General features: G+C 38.3%; 1 protein-coding gene across 1 annotated transcript in view; it reads left to right on the top strand.

The window, feature by feature from the left end:
- The window catches only part of LOC125237656 (inactive dipeptidyl peptidase 10), a 240,822-nt gene that overhangs the window by 181,857 nt on the left and 38,256 nt on the right, over positions 1 to 20,709 (top strand). The window contains exon 4 of the mRNA XM_048144785.1: positions 11,118 to 11,212. Within this exon, the coding sequence (XP_048000742.1) occupies positions 11,118 to 11,212 (95 nt within the window). The remainder of the gene's footprint in view (positions 1 to 11,117; positions 11,213 to 20,709) is intronic.

Raw genomic sequence — 20,709 nt, 5'->3', positions numbered from 1 at the left:
TAACTCCCGATAAAACTGTGGAAATATTCTCGCATTTCTTAGATTTGTACCCGTTGGCAAAATGGCGGAATGTAAAAACCGAAGCTGGCCGGTTATTGTTTGCCCGGGTCGGGAATATCCGGGGTTCTATTCGACACACCGAAATTGATCGTGTTGATTCTACTTTGATGTGGATAAAATCGCAAGTTGCTGAATAGTGCAATTATCAGTCAAAATTAAACATTTGCAATCCATATTTAGATGGCAAGCGTGATATTTAACCAAACCAACTTAGCTAAACAAACCGTACCTATCCACAATAAAATCCACACGCATTCCTGCCTCGCACAGCTAAACTGTCGTGTCGTGTTGCCTGCGGTGTTCCTGGACCGAAACGACCTTCAAACATTCAAGAAAAGAGCGTTCACCCATCTTGAATGCCCGCAATGCATCCAATACTTTAGGTGTTTCGGGTGTCCATGGGAGGCAGTAATAGGTACTCGATAATTTACACGGTTGTGTACGGATAAATTGTGAAATCGGACGTTTTTTGTGCTCACTGGTAGCGTTCTGGGTTATAAAGTTTATAAACCGTCCACATTTTACACGCATTTAATTAGCTTGACAGTGTACAATAAAATATTAATATATTTGAACACGCAGCGAAACTGATTCAGTTAAAATACACGTTTTATCTTCTCAATAACATTTTGAGTGATTGAATGTATGAATATGGAGCTAGCTTATCTGCCGATGCAGTTGGATAGCAATTGAATAAATACTTAGCCTGTGTTAAGAATTTCACCACCCCCTTTCTTCCCGTGGGTGTCGTAGAAGGCGACTATGGGATATGGGTTAAATTGTGGCGTAGGCGAGAGGCTGGCAACCTGTCACTGCAATGTCACAGTTTCGTTTTCTTTCAACCCCTTATTTGCCAAGAGTGGCACTGAAGCTTTAGTTTCATGTGTTCTGCCTACCCCTTTATGGGATACGTGTGATTGTATGCACGTATGTACTTACTTCAAATCAATCTATGTAAGAAAACGGGACGGCACTATGATGTTGACACTTTTATATATTTTATATTTCACTCGGCGTGCACTCAGGCCTTACACTAAATAATATGACATCAACACCACTCCATCACGCAACTTACCAATAGGTAGATCTAGGGTTGCAAAAAAACGGTTTTTTTTTCTGGCTTGAAAAAAAAACATGAAAAAAAAAACAGTTTTCTGGAGTATGTTTTTTTCTAAAGTACGAAATCTCAAAATTTGAAAGTAGTTAATACTTTTATACGGTTTTTTAGACTTAATGTTAACTATTAAACGAATTTAATCAAATAACTTTAATTTCTGGTCTTATAAAAGTAACATTTACGAAATATGGAGTTGGTAGTTATTACTTTTTACTGTTGGCAACACCACCGCCTCTCCACGCTACACGCAGCATCGGGGATTCCCCAATAAACGTTTGTATACTGAATGTTAATTGAATTAAAATTTACGTTATTGTTATTGAAACACGTTACAACTCACCAAAAACCGTTATTGTCGTATTATTTGTTCATCTGAAAAAAAACCATATTTAGAAAAAAAACCAAGGTGCTCGGTTTTTTTTCATGCTTTTTTTTCACAATTCTGAAAAAAACATTTGTTTTTTTTTTCTATTTACAACCCTAGGTAGATCTGTTCATTTGATCTGATAAAGAACCTTCAAACAAGAAATAGTAACTCCATATTTCCTTCTCCCTAAGTAAAGTTCTGTTCCTTTATTATTAGAAGTTAGGCTGAACTTAGGGCTTCAAAGTCTCGAGTTTGCTCCTTCGAAGCCATTAGCAGTCAAGGCTGAAATGAAACATACACACATGAATTTAATACTTATGGACCTTGTGGTATATACATTAGGTTCAGAAAACAGATAATAAATAATAGATAGATAGTGAAATAAGTTTAAAATTTTGCTTTTAAAGCCAACTGATACTCAATCAGTTAATTGTATATACCATAAATAAAATTAGTTTGGGTTATTTTAACATAGGATTGTTTCTTGTAAATGTTGGTTTTGGACACTCGCAAAATAACGCTATTTCTTTATATCTTTGGAGCAACAAACTAGTATGTTTTATACATTATCTCATGCTAAATGCAGTAAATAAAATTCATTCAAGTTTACACCGAGTATTATTTTTTTATTGTTTTATACATGAACTCAACTCTCTTAGAATTCGGGTTGATATTTTTTTCAGTAATCTGGTGAATTTTATTTTGTCGCCAAATCCTTCAGAAATAACCGAATTAATTGAAACTTCAAAATGAAACAGCTCTACAACTCTAGTTTATGGTACATTACCGTCAGTTTTTAGAAACTAATTTTAGATACTTATTTTTAAGGATTTGTGTTTTTTTTGTCCATTGGCATGATCCGTCCATTATAGGGTATTTTACGTTACGGCAATTACAATCAACACTTCACTACTTACAATTTAAACATAAAAATTCTAATAAATTAATAATTATGGCAACCAAATAATCCGATTTTTTACTTTTGCTACATAGAAAAAACATCACGAATACGGTTACAAAGCATTTTCAAAAAAGCTATAAAGTGAAAAATAAGCTTAAGGGAAGGTGTTATAGTTACCCGCACAGCTAAACTGTGGAATGAATTGTCGCCTGCGGTATTTCCGGACCGATACGACCTTCAAATCTTCAAGAAAAGAGCGTACACCCATCTTAAAGGCCGGCAACGCACCTCCAACACCTCTGGTGTTTCGGGTGTCCATGGGCGGCGGTGATCGCTTACCATCAGGCGACCTGTCTGCTCGTTTGCCTCCTATCATATAAAAAAAAAATCTAAACGTAACACACTTAGACAGAGGCACTCACTTAGAGAGAGGCAGAGTAGAAAACGAACTCAACTGCCTCATAAGTAGTAATTACTTCTAAGACTAGAATCCAAGATAAGAACTGCTTTAACGACAAAGAACGAAAGAAGCGTTTTAAACACCGTTTAATCTAACTTTGAATAGTACTGTATTTTATTGCTTTAGTTTTCTTAGTAGTACCTCTCGAATAACTAGAATCTAGGATAAGAACGGCTAGTACACGAGGAAGAATCTTATAGCAGTTTTAATCTAACTTTTGTTCATTCGTCTTTTATCTTTTTCACTTTTTTTACAGGTGATCGGGATTGTAACATAAGTCCGAAGCACTGATTTAAACTTACACGATTTTTATACGAGTACATATTAAAAATTGCAAACGGGACTTAATCGCGTATTATATATAATGTTGTAATAAAACAATATCGCAGGTTGAAAAACCGAATACCGTGAGTGTTGTGTGTCGACAAGGTGACATCCCTAGTGCACAAATCGTTCAAGTGGGTAGTCAGGACCAAGTGCGGGTAGTTCGAAAAACACGTACAGCTTAGAAGAGAGAAGATGTCAACTTAAGCCAGTCTGCTCCGAGACAACGGGGACAATGCCCTCCTTGGAACGTCAATGTTATAATCATAATAAGTCCAAAAAAGTTAGTTTTACCTTTTTCATCACACTTCCAAAGTAAATGTGCAATTACACGCAGGTGGAGCGGGAGATATAGGAAAATCGGTTCTCTAGGAGTTAGGTTGAACTTAGGGCTTCAAAGTCTCGAGTTTGCTCCTTCGAAGCCATTAGCAGTCAAGGATGAAATGAAACACACACACATGAATTTAATACTTATGGACCTTGTGGTATATACATTAGGTTCAGAAAACAGATAATAAACAATAGATAGATAGTGAAATAAGTTTAAAATTTTGCTTTTAAAGCCAACCTATACTCAATCAGTCAATTGTATATACCATAAATAAAATTAGTTTGGGTTATTTTAACATAGGATTGTTTCTTTTAAATTTTGGTTTTGTAAATCGTTCCTTGTCCATCATAGGAGGTACGCAGTTTTTCGGTTCCAGTAATGGACACTCGCAAAATAACGCTATTTCTTTATATCTTTGGAGCAACAAACTAGTATGTTTTATACATTATCTCATGCTTAATGCAGTAAATAAAACTCATTTAAGTTTACACCGAGTATTTTTTTTTTATTGTTTTATACATGAACTCAACTCTCTTAGCAACATTGCTAAGAATTCGGCTTGATATTTTTTTTAGTAATCTGGTGAATTTTATTTTGTCGCCGAATCCTTCAGAAATAACCGAATTAATTGAAACTTCAAAATGAAACAGCTCTATAACTCTAGTTTATGGTACATTACCGTCAGTTTTTAGAAACTAATTTTAGATACTTATTTTTAAGGATTTGTGCTTTTTTGTCCATATAATGGCATCACCGTCCATTATAGGGTATTTTACGTTACGGCAATTACAACTACACTTCACTACTTACAATTTAAACATAAAAATTCTAATAAATTAATAATTACGGCAACCAAATAATCCGTTTTTTTACTTTTGCTACATAGAAAAAACATCACGAATACGGTTACAAAGCATTTTCAAAAAAGCTATAAAGTGAAAAATAAGCTTAAGGGAAGGTGTTATATTTATTTTTCTAAACGTACATACAAAAAAATCAAAATGATATCTGCGCTCCCGACACTCACTTAGAGAGAGGCAGAGTAGAAAACGAACTCAACTGCCTCATAAGTAGCAAGTACTTCTAAGACTAGAATAAATAAATAAAATAAGTAAATAAATAAATAAATATTATAGGACATTCTTACACAGATTGACTGCGGCCCACGGTAAGCTCAAGAAGGCTTGTGTTGTGGGTGCTCAGACAACGATATTTATAATATATAAATACTTATATACATAGAAAACATCCATGACTCAGGAACAAATATCTGTGCTCATCACACAAATAAATGCCCTTACCGGGATTCGAACCCGGGACCGCGGCGCAGCAGGCAGGGTCACTAACCGACTGCGCGAGACCGGTCGTCAAAGAAATCGAAGATAAGAACTACTTTAACGACAAAGGAAGAAAGAAGCGTTTTAAACACCGTTTAATCTAACTTTGAACAGTACCTACTGTATTTTATTGCTTTAGTTTTCTTAGTAGTACCTCTCGAATAACTAGAAACTAGGATAAAAACTGCTAGTAGGTACATGAGAAAGAATCTTATAGCAGTTTTAATCTAACTTTTGTTCATTCGTCGTTTATCGTTTTCACTTTTTTTACAGGTTTGTAACACAAGTCCAAAGCACTGATTTAAACTTACACGATTTTTATACATATTCAAAATTGCAAACAGGACTTAATCGCGTATTATTGTGTTGAAAGAAAACAATATCGTAGGTTGAAAAACCGAATACCGTGAGTGTTGTGTGTCGACAAGGTGACATCCCTAGTGCACAAATCGTTCAAATGGGTAGTCAGGACCAAGTGCGGGTATAGGGTTGCAAAAAAACGGTTTTTTTTCTGGCTTGAAAAAAAAACATGAAAAAAAACCGTGAAAAAAAACAGTTTTTTTTCTGGAGTATGTTTTTTTTCTAAAGTACGAAATCTCAATATTTGCAAAGTAGTTAATACTTTTATACGGTTTTTTAGACTTAATGTTAACTATTAAACGAATTTAATCAAATAACTTTAATTTCTGGTCTTATAAAAGTAACATTTACGAAATCTGTAGTTGATAGTTATCACTATCTACTGTTGGCAACACCACCGCCTCTCCACGCTACACGCAGCATCGGGGATTCCTCAATAAACGTTTGTATACTGAATGTTAATTGAATTAAAATGTACGTTATTGTTATTGAAACACGTTACAACTCACGAAAAACCGTTATTGTCGTATTATTTTTTCATCTGAAAAAAACCATATTTAGAAAAAAAACCAGGGTGCTCGGTTTTTATTCATGTTTTTTTCATAATTCTGAAAAAAAACATTTGGTTTTTTTTCTATTTACAACCCTATGCGGGTAGTTCTAAAAACACATACATACATACATACATATAATCCCGCCTGTATCCCATAAAGGGGTAGGCAGAGCACATGAACTACTAAGTTTCAGTGCCACTCTCGGCAAAAAGGGGTTGAAAGAAATCCAAATTGTGACATTGCAGTGACAGGTTGCCAGCCTCTCGCCTACGCCACAATTTAACCCATATCCCACAGTCGACTTCTACGACACCCACGGGAAGAAAGGGGGTGGTGAAATTCTTAACCCGTCACCACACGAGGTTCTAAAAACACGTACAGCTAGAAGAGAAAAGATGTCAAGCCAGTCTGCTCCGAGACCACGGGGACAATGCCCTCCTTGAAACGTCAGTGTTATAAACATAATAAGTCCACCTACCTTACCTTTACCATCACCTACCTTTATATACCTTTTTCATCACACTCCCAAAGTAAATGTGCAATTACACGCAGGTGGAACGGGAGATATAGGAAAATCTGCTCTCTAGGGAGTTGTGAAATTTCTAGTACCGTATTTAACTTTTTAAAATATTTTTACATGTTTTTTTTTAAATATTGCAAGTGTGATGAAAAACACTGTGAGTAACCCGGGGCGCAAGAATATTGCAAACTGATGGATTGCAAACATCGCGAGTTAACTTACTGTTGTTTACAATATTTAACCTACATTCTAAAGATGTTTGCATTATTTTTTTTTTTTTTTTTGTATGGATAGGTAGACGTTTGACCACGATCACACCTGATGGTAAGTGATGATGCGGTCTACGGTGGAGCACGCTTACCTATGAGATACCTATCTATTTACTCTTGTTTTAAAGAGACCTGGATAATATTTATAATGTAGGTACTATTGATGGTGACTGTTGAACAATATTCCACTGCCAACATTGAAAAATGAAATGGAATACCGTCCACCTCTGTTTGATAGTTGCCCATTTTGTAGGCTTTTCTATATTAAATCTTATGTAGTGAAATTTATTAATTATTCGTTTCAACGACTAACGCAAACGTTTCATTTCACATTACATACGATTAAGTGTATTTTGTGCCAATCAAGGCCACTCCTTCACTCCTCATATAACCCGGTAACCTTCAAATGAAGAGTGAACAGGCATCTTCTGGGCGAGCACACTCCATCGTATGCCACGTATTTGCCTTTGGCTAGTCTGTGGCCAAGAGTAAGCCCATTTATATAAAATAAAACACATAGATAAAAACCACAAAGTTAAAATTTTGAAGAAACCCCCGACCGCGTCATAGTGGGCCGATTTTCATGAAACATGGCTAATAAGAACACTCCCGACTAACTCAGCTTTTAGACAAAAATAACTAATTCTAAATCGGTTCATCCGTTCGGGAGCTACGATGCCACAGACAGACAGACAAACAGACAGACAGAAAGACAGACAGACAGACAGAAAGACAGACAAACACACACACAGACAGACACGTCAAACTTATAACACCCCGTCGTTTTTGCATCGGGGGTTAAAAATAAGTAAATCGAATTTCGATCATGGTAAGGATCAAAAGTAACCAATCACAAAAATATCGGAACCAAGAACTATAAACGTAATCCCAGCCCAATCGGCGCTGTCCGCGCCGCTGCAAATTGACTTCCGGTGTGGCCGCGCCACTTCCGCCGCCGGAAGCGACGCCATATTGCCTCTGGCCGTATGTGGGGTTAGTGATTTTAGTGAAACTACAAAATTCAGGAGAATTTTAGATTTTTGATATTTCGTGGTGATATTCTGGCGAGACCTATAATATGTTGATAGGATTATATGAGATTCTCAAGCGGTAGATTGGAAGAAAACCTTCGATTTTAACATACAGTATATAAAATATTAATTTCCTTTCTTAATTGCTCCGTTGTTGTTTACGTTTGTTCTTATTCTCACTGATTTAAACTTTCACCATTATTACACATAATTATTTTTTAAATCGGGACTTAATCGCGTATGACTACATATTAAAGTGACCTCCAACGTTTCAGGGACGGCGTTGTCCCCGTGGTCTCGTATTCTCATTGGAAATACTAAAAGAAATCTGCAGCACCATTATAATAATAACAAGCCTTTGCATCTATAACAGATTAACAGATGATTCAAGCAGCATCCTTGCGACACTTACGTTCGTGGCTGTATAGCTCAATTCGAGAGAGGATCCCTCGTCCGCACACACGGCAGGTGTATGCTCCCCCAGATGGGCGGGGGTTAGAGGCCTGCTCGTGACGCCTCATGCGTTTATCATTCAAGGAGGAGAACCAGGCACTGTCGTGCTTGGATTGACCATTAAGCTGTAATCAAACTAGCGTCCTCAGTTCACCGGTAGGACGCTTTTATTGCTCAGGCAAGGGTCGAAATTTTCAAGTCATCATCATCATCATCATATCAGCCGAAAGACGTCCACTGCTGGACATAGGCCTCCCCTAAAGATTGCCACAATGACCTGTCCTGCGCCACCCGCATCCAGCGGACTCCTGCTACCTTCACCAGGTCATCAGTCCACCTTGTGGGGGCCTACCCACGCTGCGCCTTCCGGTACGCGGTCGCCAATCGAGAACCTTTCCGCACCAACGGCCATCGGTTCTACGTGCAATGTACACCGCCCACTGCCACGTTTTTATTTTATACCACGTCGGTGGCATACAGGTATACGGCCCGCCTGATGGAAAGCGGTTACCGTAACCTATGGACGCCTGCAACTCAAGGGGTGTCACATGCGCGTTGCCGACCCATTAGAAACCTGTACACTCCTTATTTCCAAGCATTTCCAAGTATTTGACAATTTCTCAAAAGTTCTCCTGACCATATTATGGCACCTGACATTTTCACGGAAAATAGTTTTATTCGTTCTTAAAATATTACGAAAGCTTTAAAATAACCTCTAGATGAATTCTAGAATAAACATTAAACAAAACCGCTTTAATGTATTCACATCTGGGCATCAAAAACATACGAATTCACGTTCGGCAACCGCAAACTAAACTGCACGGAATGTTTAAATCAACACTGCCCGCAGGCTCCACAATTTATATGCATCTACAAGTGGTCGAGCGTACGTGGCTTTTTATGTCTAAAGGATCCAGAGGTCAATTGTACCTAATAAGGGTGTGTGCTGGGACCACCACCTTTCCTCGAGTGGGTGTCATAGGAGTCAACTGTTGGATATGAGTTACATTGTGGTGTGGGCGATGGCTTGGTACTGCAATAACACCATCGAAATATTTTTAGTTTTAAACTAATAACTAGGCGTGTTCAGCAGATAGTCTAAAACCAGGGGCGGCTCACTCCGCGATTCTAACGCCGCCCTACAAATACATACCGGCGGCCGCGAGTTCGCGGCCCGTTCAGTGGTGACGACCTTCGCGTGACGCAATAGAATTCAATGTCTGCTGCTCGCGTGCGGTCCGTTTGTTGTAGATAAGAATTTATGATGGCGGCATTTTGATAACATCAAAGGAGTGAGCCTTCTGTACTTGTACTAATATTCTGTGGTAAAACATTAAAAATATTTCGATTACTTGAGATTGCCCTTCAGTCGAAATTACCCCGGTGAACCTTACAGGTTTTTTTAACCTATTCAATATGCACACCTATTTTAGGAACTGCAGGCGTAGCACACTAGTGCGATAAACCTTATCGCGTCGGTGCGATCCAATCGCACTTACAAATAATTCGAAAAGTCGGCCTTACGTGATAGGCTTTACCACGCGACCATGCTTGCCTGCTAGTATTTCGAAATTACACGAAATGTTTTATTCAAACGAAACGATAACTGTATTTTTATTCAAAAATTGAATTCCGAAACGAAATTTTAATAGAATTCAACAATTAATTCAGTCTAAATAAATTAGAATGAGCCAGATTCCTGAAATGTGCTCAAAAACTCAGACTTTTCAAGTGAATTTGGATACTGTTTGTAAAGCAATTAAGTCCAATTTAAAGTCAGCTAAGTTTCCTGAAAATTCAGGTGAAATTCTAATGTAAAATAGTTAGTTAATTTTGCGGTTACTGAACAGTAAAGTTTTCTCTTCCTGAGAAATATTATTGGAAGTACGTTTAATTGCTTTAGTACCATTTTGGCAACGCGATGGTTAGCTAAGAGTGTTGCTGTCAGTTAGACGGCTGGAGTAGGTATTCGGCATTTTTGAAGAGTCAGAATATTCGAATGTTTATCGTTTTTAGTTATATGACGTATTTATAATGTTTATATTATGTGAATGTGCACGGGATAACGCCCCACTTTGTCTATTGCTATAAAGCCGCTTTGTCAGTTTATTCATATATAGATACAAGTGAATTTCGCCTTAATGGTAACCGACAAAGTGGGACGTTTTACTAAACACGCTCACTTATAATATTCTAATGTGACAGACAACAGGCCCAGCTGCGGACAGACAGTGTACCCAAGCAGAAACATAATAAAAAGTGTCTAATAAGCAAAGCGGTGGGCCGGAGGCCCGACGCGGAGCTTCGAAACCCAGCGAAGGCCGATGGCTTAGCTCCGCGTAGGGCCGAAGGCCCGGAGCGTCCCCGAGAGGCGCGCCGGTGGACCGGAAACTTGGAGCTTAAACACGAGCCGATAGTAAAAGTGTCTTGAGAAGCTCACGACCGGCCTAATATTAGTATATAATACAACCACATAATATCAGGGATATAATGGGTCAAAGTGTTATAACTGAGGTTCTAAACGTTTTTGTAGCGGGAGGACAGTCAATGTCACACACTACCTCTACATAGTTTCGACAATGATCCTTCTCTTTGGCTTTATTAAATAAATAAATATTAGGGACACCTTACACAGATCAACTTAGCCCCAAACTAAGCAAAGCTTGTACTTAGGTGCTAGGCGACGATATACATACTTAAATAGATAAATACATACTTATATACCTCTACATAGAAAACATGCATGACTCAGGAACAAATATCTGTGCTCATCACACAAATAAATACTCTTACGCCGTGTCTTGCGTGGGTGACGGTCGCGCGACCGTCACCGTTGCGTCTCATCGCATCGTCTACTTCCATATCGATAAGGTTTGATTTCGTATGCGTCGCATAGCCGTCGCGCGACCATCGCGCGACCGTCGCCCACGCAAGCCACGACGTTACCGGGATTCGAACCCAGGACCGCCGCATAGCAGGCAGTGTCACTACCGACTGAGCCAGACTTTAAAAAGTTATATTTGCTTGTTCCAGATGAGGAGTTGGTGTTCCGGGACCGGTGGGGCGGGCTTACCCTGTTCAATGTCCGCAACTTCACAACGAGGCTGCTCATGAACAACTCCACCTTTGTAAGTATTCCTTACGTTAATACGGTACAGGAGGGGTCAATTCTCCATACAAACTCTCTCGACTATTTCCTCCCTGGTTTTTGAAGATAGAGAACTGATTTTTCAACGCAGATTATTATTATTTTGATCTATGGACGGTTTTGAGCCCATCAAAAATTTCCAAAAACGGCCTTATTGATTATGGAGCGAAAAAAGGTGTAGTATTCAAAATTTGTAACAATTAGCCAAAAAACTAAACGGTACGACATAGATAATTTACAATCAAGAATTTATTATTAAGATTGATTAAGTTTTGAAGGATTTTTTCGCAATTTTTTTTAATGAGTTTTTCTGAATGGACAATTTTTTTTTCGATAAATCTAGTTAATAATACTAGCATATTTAACTAAAATTCCCAAATTGAAAGAAGGGCTTAGCATTTCCGCTCCTGTAGTGTCTTAATCCAAGAACGAATCTCTAGGCGCATAAGAGCTGTATTTCCGAGCTGATGTAACCCGGCAACCTTCAAATCAAGGGTGAACAGCTTCTGGGCGAGCTCACTCCATCGTAGGCCACGTTTTTGCCTTTGGCTAGTCTGTGGCCAAGAGTAAGCCCATTTATAATTTAAAAAAAAAGCTTGAGGTCAGCAATATCAAGTGATCCAACCTTACAACTAGGGAACAAATCAAATTATTTTATTGAATATTTTTTGATTTGTTCTTTTTTCAAGTAGTCACACTACTATATATAAATTGAAATAGGTATCATACACGAAAGAAAAAACGACAAGGCCCCTGGTGCCCGAGCCGGGAATCGAACCCGAGTCTTCAGCTTACGCGGCTAATGTCTTTACCACTAGGCGTCTTTTAGGCGGGCGGGTGCTCTAGTGGTAAAGACGTTAGCCGCGTAAGCTGAAGACCCGGGTTCGATTCCCGGCTCGGCCACCAGTGGGCCTTGTCGTTTTTTCTTTCGTGTATGATATCTATTTCAATTTATGATCCAACCTTATTATAATTCTCTTTGTTCATTTACTGAAGTGAAACTTCTAATACGACAAGCTTCCAACTTACAGCGTTAAACGTTTAACGCTCAGTGTTGCCAACTCGAGTTGTGAAAAAATGCTAGACTGATGCCAGGAATATGCCTAAATTTTTTTGAAGTGAAACTCTTCAACTTATCCCTATTTCATGAGTTTACGTTTGTTTTTTCAATAATTTGAGGAATTAGCAACGTAAAATATTAAAAATAGAACAAAGATGGAAGTAATTAAACGCAAAAATGTGACAGCCACTTGACAGAATGTTTTTGGTTATGTTACGAAGTGTCACTTCTTCCGAGCGAAGGAATCCACGCACTTTTTACTTTTTATCTTGGGTTAATTTTTTTAAAAGCTCATTTTTGTTAATAACAGACTGTATTAGTCCTCCTCGTCTAACCTGTACAAATAAATATATTTGTGTTTTAGAAAGAGACAACGAGTAGCCTATGTCACTCTCCATCCCTTCAACTATCTTCACTTAAAAAATCACGACAATTTTATTCGTCGCTCCGTTTTGCCGTGAAGGACGGACAAACAAACAGACACACACACTTTCCCATTTATAATATTAGTATGGATGGACTAGCTTTTGCCCGTGGCTTCGCTCGCGTTAGGTAAACACAAAAAGTAGCCTATGCCACTTTCCATCCCTTCAACTATCTCCACTTAAAAAAACACGTCAATTGGTCGCTCCGTTTTGCCGTGAAAGACGGACAAACAAACAGACACACACTTTCCCGTTTATAATATTAATTATGGATTATGGATTGATAGTTAGGATAGCTTGTAAGGCTTTGTAATACTTATTTTTAAAACACATTTCGTTTTTATTAAGTTGAGCAAAAATTATTTGCTTCCGGAATCCTTGAAAATCTTTTCGAAAGCGGGGGTGTTGGAAAGTTTTCCAGCGCGATCCATCAGAAGGAAAATAGAGTATAATGGCTCATTTCTGTGCCCGGAGACTCCTTGTTTACATAATCAGCTTAATTTCTCTTGTGCAGTAGATAAAATCGCCTAATCAGATGCTCTTTGTGTAAAACGGAGACCTTTACTGCGTTTTCAGTATCCGATTCATACATTCAAGCCGCCATCTTTGATTTTTGATATTGAAACCCTTCCGACATCCGACGTCGGATTGATAATGTGAAAACGCACATGCTGATTCGTCATCATCCTCCTTGCGTTATCCCGGCATTTGCCACGGCTCATGGGAGCCTGGGGTCCGCTTTGACAACTAATCCCAAGATTTGGCGTAGGCACTAGTTTTACGAAAGCCACTGTCATCTGACCTTTCAACCAGAAGCGTAACTAGACCTTATTGGAATTAGTCCAGTTTCCTCACGATGTTTTCCTTCATCAAATGACATTTCGCACATAAGTTCCGAAAAACTCATTGGTGCAAGCCGGGGTTCGAACCCGCGACCTCCGGAACGAAAGTCGCACGCTCTTACCGCTAGAATACCAGCGGAGTTATAATTACCTACAATTGTACGAGTAGGTTCCATTTTAAGGGTGCGCGCCCACGGGCGACAAAGTTGCTCGGCGACTTTCGTATTTGTATGAAAAGTTGCGTCGCTTCGTGTGCGCACTTTCATACTAGGCCACAAAAAAGTCGCTGCCAAAAGTTGCCCGTGTGCGCGCTCTCTTATTCATTGAAAAAATAATTGTACCTACCTATACTTTAGCAGTAAAAACTTTCATAATTATTAATAACTTTAGTATTAATGCTTAAAGAACGTTATCTATCTCTCCCTTAGTGATCGTATTTTTACTCTGTGGTTGGTATGATTTTTGGTTTGTTACTATATATCTGGCTTGTTGTATTACTATTTAAGTATGTTTATGTAACTCTATTTATATTCTCTTATATGTGTAATTGTATATGTTTATTTTTGTGTGTTGGAAATTAGAATAATTATGATTTTTTGATTATGTTTTTTTTTATTTCCGCTACCCAAAGGTTGTCTGGTAGAGATTGCTCTTTAGCGATAAGACCGCCTGTTGTCTGCCTCTATTTATAGTAATCTGTTTTATCTCCACTATATCTTTTGCTGAGGTGCGGCAATAAAGAGTATTCTATCTATCTATCTATCTATTCCTGTCCCGAAGAACTCACGGCGTACAACACTTTTTCTTTAAACAAATTATCTAATAAAGTATCATCTATTTCAAGTACCTCTAAAATCTCGTCTGCAAAAGTAAATTTTTACTTAATTAAACTAAATATTAGCAGTTTCTTGCAGAACCTTTAGTAAAAACGTGGCAATTACAACTTTAGAAAACTAGACCAAGGTAGCTAAGTCAAAGAGACAGGGTTTCACGTTAAATATACATACGAACTGTAAGAGCGGACTACAATATTGGAGTCTTCATACCAGCGTACGTAGCCGAATGGCACAAACGCTCACAAAACGCTCACGAAACGAAACGCTCGTAGGTATCTATCTTTATCGCTCTTGCGTATTGGCGCGGCAAAGCCAGACTACCTTTCACAGCGTTTCGTTTTCATTTCGCGTCGTAAAAATGCCATTCGGCTACGGGCCAGCCATCGGTAAACTGTCGGGCGAAATTGAAAAGGCAGTTCCTACTCGTACACAATGTCCGTATTGTAGCTAGCTCACCCTCTCTTCTGTAGTGGCGCGACAGAGACAGACTGCTGCGTTTCGATCGCCTCGTAACGTCAACGATTGCCACTTCAGCTAGGCCGGCTGGCATGGCAGGGTGGCTAGCCGAATGGCACAATCGCTCACGAAACGCTCACGAAACGAAGCGCTAGTAGATATCTATCTCTATCGCGCTTGCGTATTGGCGCGACAGAGCCAGCGGCGTATCGCTTTCGTTTGGCGTCGGAGAAATGCCATTCGGCTACGGGGCCAGGTCCATTTCTGAGCCCAGTGAAGGAGAAAGATAGACGGATCAAACGGCCGAAAATAACAATAGAGAGCTGAATTTTTCAAGAGATATTTTGTGTTAGTGGTATATTTAAAATGTTTTAAATTGTGGTTACAGATGGGAACATTCAGGGCCTTCAAAATTCATTTGTATGTTGCTACCAAAGAGGATCGAGTATTAAAGAGAGTTACTGTCAAAGTAAAATGTGTAATCACAGTGCGTAGACTGCCATCTCTCGACACAAGCTTAAAACTTTTGAACCTCAGTTTTGACAATTTGGCCCATATTCTTAGCTTGATATGTATTAAAATGTCAAATATTAATATTAGCGCCCACGCTTTTGGTGGGACAAATGATTCTCGCGAGAGTATGTCGCCGCAAGATAGACCACCCGTCCTTAATATATGTAATTAATACAGTTAGAAGAAGACATGTCATCTATCTCGCGGCGACATACTCTCGCGGCAATCATGTGCGAAGCCTACTGTGTCTAGACAGTGTCCAGGGTGGCTAGCCGAATGGCACAATCGCTCACGAAACGCTCACGAAACGAAGCGCTAGTAGATATCTATCTCTATCGCGCTTGCGTATTGGCGCGACAGAGCCAGCGGCGTATCGCTTTCGTTTGGCGTCGGAGAAATGCCATTCGGCTACAGGGCCAGAATTGTGGTTGTAAATATTACGCATGATGCATAATATTGCGCGTAAAAATTGTGCAAATATTTGCCTAGAATCTACTGAAATTAATACAAACGTTTTAACAAACGGACTATAAATTCTGGATTTTCTGACACTTTTAAACACCTTATTTTAGTATAGAGCTTATTATTATTCACGTGAGCCAACTGGAACCCATTCGTTCGACAGTAAACATCCAATAAGATCGTTCCTGAACGAATGGAATCGGCTTAATGTTGAATGGAACTTTTATCTTACCGATAATGCGATGGCTGACACTTACACCGGTGACGCAAAAGAGCTTAGAAAATAAAATAAAATAAATAAATAAATATTATAAGGACATTCTTACACAGATTGACTAAGGCCCACGGTAAGCTCAAGAAGGCTTGTGTTGTAGGTACTCAGACAACGATAAATATAATATATACTCGTAAATACTTATATACATAGAAAACATCCATGACTCAGGAACAAAATATCTGTGCTCATCACACAAATAAATGCCCTTACCGGGATTCGAACCCGGGACTGCGGCGCAGCAGGCAGGGTCACTACCGACTGCGCCAGACCGGTCGTCAAACGGCTACGGTCGGACGGTAGCTTAGAAATCTCTTTAAATTTAAGATCTTGCATTCATAACGTTCACGGCAATTTTTCCGAACTTTTCTTGTAATTCTTGTAATATGCCTACTTGAAAAATAAATATTTCATTTTCATTTTCATTTTTTTCATTTTCAATTTGATCCAATTCTCGGTTTACGATGCAGTTATGAATACAGTGACAATGCTATTTTATGGAACCATTGAGCTGGTTTAGTGGTGGTGGCAAGAGATTTCCAGAGGAATTTTGTGATAAAAATAACCATATGCCTAAGCCACCTATCTATTTTGTCTGGGTGAGCAACCCGATTACAACGATGTAATAAAATAAGTTCAAATAAAGTTTATATTCTATCCATATACTAATATTATAAATGGGAAAATGTGTGTATCTGTTTGTTTGTCCGTCTTGTCCGATTGTCTTTCACAACAAAACGAAGCGACGAGTTCACATAATTTTTCAAGTGGAGATAGTTAAGCGGATGGAAAGTAATATAAGCTATTTTTGTCTCTTTCTAACCCCCATTTCTCTAAATTGGGGGGGGGGGGTGGAATTTTGTATGAGGCATCACTAAGTGTGTAGCACTCATTGGTAGCCTATAACATGAAATTTCCAATAAGGGGTAAAATAGGTATCTATATTATGTTACGTATGTAATTTTTTTACACAGATATATAATCATTTATGGTTATTTAGTAGGTATTCCATTTCTCGTCATTGCGATATTTCCTGCACCTGTTAAGCTCTTAATAGATCTCTGTTTGACCCAAAGGTTAGCTGGTAGAGAATGCCTTCTGGCATTAAGTTCGCCTTCTGTAAATTTATTTACTGTGCAATAAAGTTTAAATAAATAAACAAAATAAAAAATACTCCGTAGACAAAACGACAACGTGTCGTCGTTATTAGCGCTGAACGCATTCAAGCACTCAAGTTATGCTTCGTAAACCCACACTCATATTTTAATGCCTAATTATGCAACAGTCGCATAATCTACCTAACTACTACATACCTCTATTTGTAAACACTTGTCGGTGTGATGGTCGGTTTAGAAGCGTTTTCTTAACGCTAACAAACGTATCTAGATTTATGGTACAAATAACGCGGGAAAATGAATACATTTGCGAAAACGCCTCACGGGATCGCCCTACACCTGGAATTTGTCTTAGGGATCATCCACACACAGGCGACGCATGTCCTGAGACGCGGACGGACGTCAGCGCCACGCCGTTCGAATGTAATTTAAAAAACGTCTCCTCAGTGCATTTTGTATAATACTCAAAATAACCGAATGTTTCGCACATTAAATTTCCAAGCCAAGGCTTCATAAAAACGGTAGAAAACAAGACAGATCGCCGGCAGCCGGTGCCAACGAAATCCCTTCAAGGGAAATTGGATCCTATTACCAGTACAAGGCACGTAGCCGAATGGCACAAACGCTCACGAAACGAAACGCTCGTAGATATCTATCTCTATCGCTCTTGCGTATTGGCGCGACAGAGCCTGCAGACTACCTTTCGCGGCGTTTCGTTTTCGTATCGCGTCGCAGAAATGCCATTCGTAGACGGCAACAGACAAGTTATCCATACTAATATTATAAATGGGAAAGTGTGTGTGTCTGTTTGTTTGTCCGTCCTTCACGGCAAAACGGAGCGACGAATTGTCGTGATTTTTAAAGTGGAGATAGTTGAAGGGATGGAGAGTGACATAGGCTACTTTTCGCCTCTTTCTAACGCGAGCGAAGCCGTGGGCAAAAGCTAGTTAAATATAAATGCGAACAACGTGCCAAAAATATGTATGCGCGACTTTATTGCTTACGCGTTAGGGCAAATTTAGACGGTACGAGAACTCGCATATGAGTTTTATTACACTGCGGTATTTGTTGGCGTGCAAAATTGTAACCTCAACAGCCCGCAATGTAACTAAAATCGCATGCGAGTTCGAACGCCGTCTAAATCAGGTCTTAAGGTTGTGGATGCATATTTTTGGGACTTTGTCCGCATCTACCTCTATATTTTGATATATTGGGGGGTAGATTGGCGTGATTCGAAGAGAATTTTATAGTTCGTTGAAATGCCTAGCCGAAGTGACAATCGTTGACGATACGCGATCGAAACGCAGTCTGGCTCTGTCACGCCACTACAGGTGAGCTGTAGGCAGAGCTAGCTAAGCGATTCTTTTTATCCGGCTTTAAAAAAAGAGGAGGAGGTCCTCATTCGACTGTTTTTTTTTGTATATTTGTTATTTTGTCCACTTTTTAAATGTGATATTTTTGATAGGTAACTCATATGTTATGTCAAAAAAGTGTCTTATACAATTTTTCCTACTGTTACCATTTTCCATAGAGTTTGTATGGGGAACAAAAGAGGAAAGTAACAAATAAGTATGGAAATGGGATACTTTACTCCTATTGAGATAGAAAGTGCTCGTTATTCTGAGAAGAACTGACTCAAAAATTATAAAAAATAAAAAGGTTGACTGGTAGAGAGTACAATGTAGCATTAAGTCCGCCTTTTGTAACTGTATATATTTTTACTGTGCAATAAAGTTTAAATAAATAAATAAAAATATGAAAACTAAAAATGCATTAATAATATACAAATTTGACAAAAAATGGAGCGCTCTGCTACGATACACCACTTACTTGTACTATTGTATATTCTGTGGATACACCCACAAAGCGTAAGCGATTGTAACGGTGGCTAGATCGTTGTCAGAAATATTAAAATGGAGAAGTTATTGTTTATTCGTGAGTTATTGGGCTTTTTTCGACAGCCTGACGCGCGGGCGCTCGTATTTTCGTAGTTTTTGTGTTGCATGTTTTTGACGCTTGATATATGGACTATTTTTTCGCATTTCATCATTTTATTACCTATTTTGGATGTATTCAATTGTGTCTCTGATTTTGCCTGACTAGATTGACACAGTGTTTATGAGTGCGGAGTGTTGTGGTCGCAAACGTGCATACACACAATGTTTTTATTGAATTCCGTTAACTTTAAGGGATTCTTTAGATCAAATACAATTAATTTCTCTAAGAAACTAGCGTCTTAACTCTTACTGAACACGTGTTCGTTAAATTCGACATGTAGCTAGGTTCATTATCAGGAACCAACCTGTATATCATTTTTAGTTAAATTCGCAAAAAAAAATCATCATTTTCATACATAATAAATGTATTTATTAGTGTGAGATACTCTTAAGAATAACATTCAAGTAACAGTCAAGTGATTGACGGCAAATGTCAAAACAAATAACATTAGGAATTGGTAAAGGCTGTGACACACGTGTTCAGTAATTATCTTTATTTTTTTAATAACTCGATAACCGGAAGAGTTAAGACACTAGTTTCTTAGAGAAATTAATTGTATTTGCTCTAAAGAACCTTCCCTTAAAGTTAACGGAATTCAATAAAAACAGGGTGTATTCTCCCGAACTAAAAACTCGCAAATAATTTCCCTACAAACTTGACCAGCTATATATGATGGTCTTTTACTAGTATACATAATATAGTACTAGTAGTACATATTAAAATACCATAGGAATCATTTCAAACATTTCATTGTATTATTTTGTATGTTGTTTATTTATAAAGTTGTGATTTCAAAGAAATATCTTCTTCATATATTTAGATTGCCTTCCGCGATATTGCTAAAATTGAATCTTGAATGAAAGCCGAGCAAGTTGTACAAATAAAACATTTTATCTTTGTGCCAACCGAGATGAGGACAACAGCATTTTCTTGCATTGATTTACTTCTTTTGATTTGTGCCAATATTGAAAAATAACCTTGTTTATAAACGAGGACAATATCTATTCAAATAACTTACAAAAAGTAGGAAAATTGCGATGACTGAACTGAAGGGTATACGGGAAGATATTACCTATTCGCACGTGTTATCCTCGCTTACGACCTAACCTAGGTGGGCTTTAATAGCCCACCATAGTTAGTTTTCCCATTTTGAATTTGAACCCTATTCTATAAATAAATTGGTAAGATTTTCGTTTTTTATTTATTTTATTTATACTACGTCGGTGGCAAACAAGTATACGGTCCGCCTGATGTAAAGCGGTCACCGTAACCTATGGACGCCTGCAACTGCTTTGTTTCAAGAATCAATGTAACAATGGAAATTCTATTTTATTAAGTTCATGGAAGGTTCAAATTAGATTTCAACACTATGTACATTGGGCCTTACGAGGTTAAACAACACTTTAGGTACGAGTATCTACATAGAGTATTAAACTGTCAATTAGTCCGTCTTCCACACAGAACTTAATTTAGATAGAAGAAACAAATTCATATAT

The sequence above is a fragment of the Leguminivora glycinivorella genome, chromosome 22 (assembly GCF_023078275.1).
Source record: "Leguminivora glycinivorella isolate SPB_JAAS2020 chromosome 22, LegGlyc_1.1, whole genome shotgun sequence".
NCBI classification, from domain to species: Eukaryota; Metazoa; Arthropoda; class Insecta; order Lepidoptera; family Tortricidae; genus Leguminivora; species Leguminivora glycinivorella.
This window is presented reverse-complemented; position numbering and strand designations above follow the sequence as displayed.